The sequence below is a fragment of the Mastacembelus armatus genome, chromosome 15 (assembly GCF_900324485.2).
Source record: "Mastacembelus armatus chromosome 15, fMasArm1.2, whole genome shotgun sequence".
NCBI classification, from domain to species: Eukaryota; Metazoa; Chordata; class Actinopteri; order Synbranchiformes; family Mastacembelidae; genus Mastacembelus; species Mastacembelus armatus.
In genome coordinates, this window is record NC_046647.1 from 19610981 (window position 1) to 19618361 (window position 7381).

At 38.8% G+C, this 7381-nt stretch overlaps 1 protein-coding gene across 1 annotated transcript; it reads left to right on the forward strand.

The window, feature by feature from the left end:
* Nucleotides 1-1921: 1921 nt before the first annotated feature.
* cnrip1b (cannabinoid receptor interacting protein 1b) lies at nucleotides 1922-6083 on the forward strand. The gene is made up of 3 exons (XM_026309899.1): nucleotides 1922-2100; nucleotides 3299-3443; nucleotides 5182-6083. The coding sequence occupies exons 1-3, from the start codon at nucleotides 1922-1924 to the stop codon at nucleotides 5344-5346; spliced, it is 489 nt and encodes a 162-aa protein (XP_026165684.1). The 3' UTR covers nucleotides 5347-6083.
* Nucleotides 6084-7381: the final 1298 nt, after the last annotated feature.

The window sequence follows — 7381 nt, forward strand, 5'->3', positions numbered from 1 at the left end:
GTAGACAGAGATGTAGTGTGGGGGAGGGCTCTCCCCCCACCCACACTCTCCCTCCTCTCTAACTCTCACTCGCCGTTTTTCTTTCTATCAAAAGGTACAGACCCGAACGCGGCTGCTCCAAAGGACGGCTCTTTTACGCATCGGACAGAGGAGCGCTCAGCACTGCGATCACCACCTGAGCCACCGAATTAGTAGGTGTTCTCTGTGACTACGTCTGATTTTCAAATGTAATAATAAATGTTGACTGAGGAAACGTCAAAACACACCAGTGAACCGATGACGCAGGTTTTACGCAGGCGAGGAAATTGCCCGATGCCCCATAACAATTTACCTGACAATACTCAGCCCCAGTCCCCGCAATAATCACTTCTGCATATAATCAATCTCTTCTTGTGAAACCTGACTCAAGGAGGGAACTGGGCATGAAGTTGCTTTTCACACTCTATGATTAGATTACATTTCAGTAGCCTATGACATCAGCCAAACTTAAACTTCAATATTAAACTGGCCGAAGATTAATCAGCACTTGGGCATTAGTTGAGGAAAGCAGACTTTACAGTGGGCTTCAGGTGCAGCAGAGAAAGTGGTCTGCTCGCTCTCTACCTCCGCCCTTCATGCTTTCAGATTCCCCACTGACCGATCATGCGACCCATAGACCGATGTTTAGTTAGTTTAGTTGCTTTGTTTGTTTTATACAGACCTGGTTATGTCAACCACACCAACCACTCTACCTGTAAATAGACGTATTCAGAGGCAAACACTGTGCTTTAAGGTGAGATGCATAAAAGTGTAATTAAAATTGATGCCTTATTTCTTTGACCACACAACAGAGATGAAGGAAGACGCAGGAGTTATATGATGATGTTATGTTATGGGTCAGCTCAGTCTTAGAAATAGCATCCATTATCACCATTTTCCGTATTCGTTTCTATTATTTCAGTCAGTTGGGAGGGTTTTTTGCACTTTACTTCATCCATCCAGCGCTTCTCATGGTGATGAAACAACCTGCTCAACATCAACAAGACATGTTAGATGTTTTTCCTGCAGTGATTAAAGCGCGTCCTCTTGTGGTGAGACATAGGAATGACAAGGGTAGGTTACATGAGGACTTGGGAAGTCCTTTGCTATTGGTTTTGAATATCTGAGTTTGTCATCAAGTCTAGAACTTTTCTGTACTAAACAATTATATTAATATTGCATTAATGCAAAATTATTATACGACTATAATAAGGTCACACTGGCAGAAACTGATGATTTAACATTGTATTTTACTTCACTTCAATTTTCTTTCAATTATTTTATCTGTAACATGTACCTCACCTTCGGTGGATGATGAATCTAATACCTCATATACTACATTTTCATATACTATTTGTATTTGTATATTCTTTATTATTGTCGGCTGTGTTACGTAAACTGTGGTAATAATGGAGTCCGTTTTTATTGCCATCCCAGTCTGTGCTGCTGCATATATCCGAGTCCGAGGATGAATTGATGGGGTCATGTTCAGGGTTTTAACTGGCACAACTTCAGCACCGCGGACAGCGACAACCATATTGTTTACAATGGGCTGAAATTCAGAGTATGGGAGGGGAGAGATGGGAGGACGTGGTGTGAGAGAGAGGGAGAGAGATTTTCTGAGAGGCGGAGGGTGGCGAGATATAGAGAGAGAAAGAGAAAGAGAAAGAGAAATAGAGAGAGAGAGAGAGAGAGAGAGAGAGAGAGAGAGAGAGGGAGAGAGGGAGAGCACTGGTCAGGATTAGGCCTGTGCTGCAGGTTGGACTGGATTACGGAGCGCACCGCGGCGCATTTCCCTTGTGCTGTGCGCTCTGCTATGGGCATTTCTCCGTCTGCCTGAACTGACTGACGTCTGAGACCCACGATTCCGCTGATTCTGAAGATACACTAGCTACATGGAAACATGGCCGACATCCCTCAAATCGTAAAAATTGGGATTTCCCTGAAGATGCTTCCCAACAACACCGCAGTGTACTTCAAGTCCGACGGCGCCAGGTTCGGACAGACCCGGACCATCAAGCTGCTGACAGGATCCAAGTATAAAATCGAGGTGGTCGTTAAACCAGGAGCGGTCGAGGCCACGTAGGTAGCTTTTGATTTTTGTTTCAACCGTGGGTGACACCGAACTGTTCATAACAAACTACTAATGATAAATTATTAAACACATATTCTGACTATCATCATATTCCCAAAACTTTATTCTGGAAAAATGTCACAAAAACCACTAACGAGCATCACAGACATGTTCTGAATGAGGGCAACGTGGCTGAAGTACCGATATTTCCCACCTAGGCATGTGAGCTGTGTAAATAATGGAGATTTTCTGACTGAATGCATCACTGTCAGACAATCTACTCACTGTCCCATTAATGCACCTTTTTGTTTGCGTTATCTTCCGTGTGTCAAATGTAAACACTGTACAATGGGGGCCCTCTTCTGCTTCATCGCCAGCACGTTTACGCGTAGTATTTGCAGCGAATAATTACTTTACATCACGGTTAATTAAAGAACCAAGGAGAGGTCTCCCCTCAAGGAGAGGGTTTAATGATGCATTCATGTACAGCAGGGAATAGGGGCGTCCACAGAACATAAATTGGAGGTTTTCGTGAAAACACCACTTAAACCTATCTTATCTTTCACACTTTTTGTTATATTAGTATCACACAAAAGACGCAATTTAGGGCTCAACAAGCCGTACTTCCAAGTTTAGCACATGGAAGTGGGATTTTACGAGCAGCACTTTAAGGCAGCATAAACCCCAGTTGGCCACATGTCAAATCCACCAGAGATTAAGACTCCTGCGTTGGGCTCTGTGTCACTGACCTCTTGTTATTTCCCTACGGTTCATGATTATGTAATGAATGTTGTTGTGCTTTCTTGTGCATGTAAGGATTATTGTGGGATATCTGAATATCAGGCTGTGAAACATGCACAGACAAGACTCCTATGAAAATAGGTCACACATGATGCAAAGGAGAAGTGAATTCAGGGCATGCTCCTGAAACACAGCTGTACACATATATCACCAAATGACATGTCAACTTGAAATCCTGTTTGGAACAAAAGATCCATGTTCTTGTAGCACTTTACTGGCCTCTCTGTCACCAGAACATTTATTGGGTTTATAATCTATTATTTATTATTTTTTAAATTTTTAAAATATTTTCCTGTGCCACATATTAACAAATATGTGCCCCGCAGTCATGTTGTAATGAATTACGTGAATTCTGCATTTTCCAGAATGACTAAATAATTTCTTGTGTTGCTTACCTGTCTAAAGGTCAATGAGCATAGGTGGGGTGACCTTCCCACTGGAGCAGCAATCTAAAGATCCACAGTCAGTCGTCTATGCTGGCCAGTACGACACAGAGGGGGTGGCACATACCAAGAGTGGAGAGAGGCAGCCAGTTCAAATCAGCATACAGGTATGACGTTCATGCACAAACGGCAGGGAACCAACTCTAATGTGAAGGCAGAGGAAGGAAAAGACAAATGTTGAAAAGTCATTTTATAACTAAACAGCATAGCCAAACATATCACACAACAGACATACAAAGAAGAGTCTGGTGATACTCTGCAGTATATTTTCTTATTCACAACCATCAGTCTAACAATAACACATATATTTTCCTGTGTGGTCATTGATTTATTCCTCTGCACCACAGATCTCCGTTCTTGTTCAGAAATAAAATGGATCAACTCCTTTGCCCATACAAATACACAAGTCTAATCTGTTTCAGATATTTGCTAAAAACTACAAATCACAGCTGGTAAGAAAAATGATCAATCCTTCAAAGTATCAAAGTATCAAAGTGTGTAGCTGACATGCTGATATGTTTAAAGATTAAGAGAAATAAAGACAGAAAAAAATCTACAGCCACATCATTTAATCAAATGATCACTTTAGCTTCTGAGTGTTTGCTAGCGTATAACTCTTAGGTTAAATACTGAATGGCGCTCTCACCACGTGTTTAGGTTGCTATGGTTACAATTCTGCCAACCACAAGTCTCCATGGTTACAGTTTTTCTACAGTATGTCCTGATGGTTACAGGTGTTTCCATGTTTTCTCAATTGTTTGGGCTATAAAATGTCAGTTCATAGTGGAAATGAAAAACAAAAATCCCATTCTCTTACAGTACATTGTGATGTCTTCAAATGTCTTGATTTGTGTGACCAAAAGTCAAAAACCTCATTATTTGTAATATACTATTATAAAGATTATACTATAATATACTATCATAAAGACAAAAAAATAGAAAATTGTATTTGAGGACTTGTATAAATATTAAATAAATGAATAAATAATTATCAATACTGTGTTGAATTGTTTAGGTCCTTAACCATGTAACAAGCACATTGATCAACAGCACACTGGTCCCTGAAAAAGTACTGTAGTCGAGACATGATGTTACAGACACACCTCTGACAAATCAACAATCACTGTCTTTGGGTGCTAAACATTAACCCTAAAATGAGTTCCCAGTGTTCAGAGTGCAAATTTCGCAGTACTACACAGATGTTCAGAGGATGCAGCTGTTGTGGTTCCTGGTGTGGTAATGACAGCAGTGACATGTAAATGTTGAAATATGTTCAAGTTACTAACATTTTAATCTTCTAAGGAGACATATAGGATGAATACAAGTTCCAAAACATTGCTAGCAAAATTCTTACAAACACAATATCATCTGGTTTGTGTCTATGTGTATCCTACCCATCTGTCGAGTTCACAACCCAGTGCCTCTGTGATGATGTGACGTGTGTGTGTGTGTTTGTATGTTTGTGTGTGCATGTATCCATCTGTCTAGTCAGTATGCTTCCTCGTTATTTGACCTTCATGTAATTTTACACATGATAATATAGTGTGAGTCTAAATTAGGGTGCAAGACTTAAGACCGACACCAATTCCAATATAATATTTGTTTATAACAAATGTTGTTTATAACATGCTGAATAGCATTTATAAACAATGATTCTGATTAATCTGCAAATAGCTTATATCGGCTGATTTATCAGAAAACCAATTTATCGGTCAGGCCCAAGTTACATTAATGTTTTAAGAGTGTGTGTGTGTGTATTGCAATCTGTCCAAATCAGGCCACTGAAAGAGGCTGAAAACAGTCTGTGTATGTATGCACTCATCATCACATGTGTTTCTGCTTCAGTTCACAACAGCAGGGATGTTTGAAACGGTGTGGCAGGTGAAATACTACAACTACAACAAGAGGGACCACTGCCAGTGGGGCAACAGCTTCAACAGCATCGAGTACGAATGCAAACCCAATGACACGCGCACACTCATGTGGATCAACAAGGAGATGTTCGTCTGAGAGAGAACCGGCCTGAGTCGATGCAAAACCATAAGATGTGAGGTTTATAGTCACCAGTATGCAATGATAAATTCAACACTTTCATTGTTGTCTGTTTGAAAGAAAATGCAACCTTTCTCTCCTTCATTCTATAAAACAGTGCATCAAATTTTACTGCCAAAGTGGATCAAATGCAGTTTACATCAAATGCAATGATGTTGCCAGTCTTTTCACAATAGTGTGGTGTGTCCACAATGATTACAGAACTGTCTCAAAATGCATATGGCACATTTATTAAGGTTAAAAACGTAGCACTTCTCAACAACCTACTTCAGATTTAATTGTATTTAATGCTGTGTTGAAAAAGTATGACTAAGTGATGTTTTGAGATACATATATTTTTTTCATGTTGTGTGATTGTGGTATCTGATAACTTCCATGTGTGGTCAGACTTACTGTACTGTATGCGTTTGTGTGCCAGAGCACATGCGCCTGTGTATTTAGCTACAGTATGTGTGTGTTTTATACGTGGTGCTTGTACAGTGTTTATCTACTTTGTGTACTTACATATGAGAGGTTCATTCCAAAACAATTATCTGATGTTTCAGAGACATTCATGTTGTGCCAAAACTACTGTTGGCATGAAAATTAGGCTTGTAAGTTCCATTTACAAAGAATATTCTAACCTTGGAAAAGTGAAAATGTCCCCTCTTACTCAAATCTCCAAATCTCTCTGCACTAGTAATATTTTGATTTTTATTGAACTCCAAAACAAAATAATTAAAATCTTCTGTTTATTTTTCCCTGTAGAAAGCAGGGGGATATGTCTAAACACAAGTGTAGATAAATTAAAATAAAATATATTTGTATATCTTCTCAAACATGTTCCAGCCCAATGCATCTACATTGTGATTAAAACAACTTTATGTGTGTTGCCCAAAAGCTTACACACTAAGAGTTTTCCTACTGCCTGTACTGGAATTAATGGCCCACAGTGTTTTGGAGTGAGACTCTCTGGGTAGCTCTGTGTGTACAGTGTGTGTGTGTTATTTTGTGTACAATATAATGCAGTATTGGAAATAGGAATGTTATACTTGGGTGAAGCTGTGCCCCTACTTAAAGTGTTTGTTTTCTCTACCTCTTCCGAAAGGCTTAGCTATGAATATTTGTCATTATTAAAGATTAATATTGTATTTGAGATATTCAGAATATAAACAGTTAATATTGTATCTGAAAAACAGTTTTTCTATTTCTTGTATTTTTGTACAGTGAAACATCTGAAATGTTTTCATATTATTGTGTGTATTTTGGCAGAAATCTAACCACTATTTTCACAGAAATATTGAATTGAGCTATGCAAGAACTCAGAGCAACAAAATAAAGAAACTGTGCATTAAAATGTTGAAAGTCATATATCATTCTGATCTTTCTGGTAAAGTTTTATTGTATTATTATTCATAGTAAAATTGTTATGTGTGGTAAACGTATTCATTAACTAATTATATATTATGTCAGTAATGTGTTCTGCAAAACCTGATGTTTCTTTAAGACAGAAATATTTGTCCTCTGAAATTCAGTCTTCTGTTTATCAACAACAGCATACTGTATTTACTATTACTGCTGAATCTCAAAGGGACACACTTCATTTGTACTACTGCGCCCCCGTCTCCTGCCACTCCCCATCTCCCCACCAGAGGTCCTTGGACTTTTCTTTTCTCTCTGTCACCTGAATCCTGTTTCAACACTCCCACTGTGTGAGGGCATTTCCTAGCTGCTGAAGTCAAAAAAGAAAAGAACTGCTAAAACCTGTCTTCCCTCAGCTACTCTATAATGGAATAACAAAAGTCTACAAACTTTACTAATTTAAAAATGTCTTAAAATTTAGATGTTAATGATTTTTCTGTCCCCTCAGTTTCTAGCCTACACAGTTTTATTACCTGGGTCCCCTGGGTCTGTTTCTCAATTATTTCACTAATGTCTCTTTTTCTCTTCATTTACTTTAATAACAAAATTGGATTTTATTTGATTTGTATGGTGCTTTTAAAGAACTCAAAGA

What these genes read in the sequence shown, in the direction of transcription:
- cnrip1b (XM_026309899.1), top strand. Translation starts at nt 1,922, where the DNA reads ATGGCCGACATCCCTCAAATCGTAAAAATTGGGATTTCCCTGAAGATG. An exon ending in CCAGGAGCGGTCGAGGCCAC is followed by an intron (nt 2,101 to 3,298) that starts GTAGGTAGCTTT and finishes ACCTGTCTAAAG; the next exon opens with GTCAATGAGCATAGGTGGGG. An exon ending in CAGTTCAAATCAGCATACAG is followed by an intron (nt 3,444 to 5,181) that starts GTATGACGTTCA and finishes TTTCTGCTTCAG; the next exon opens with TTCACAACAGCAGGGATGTT.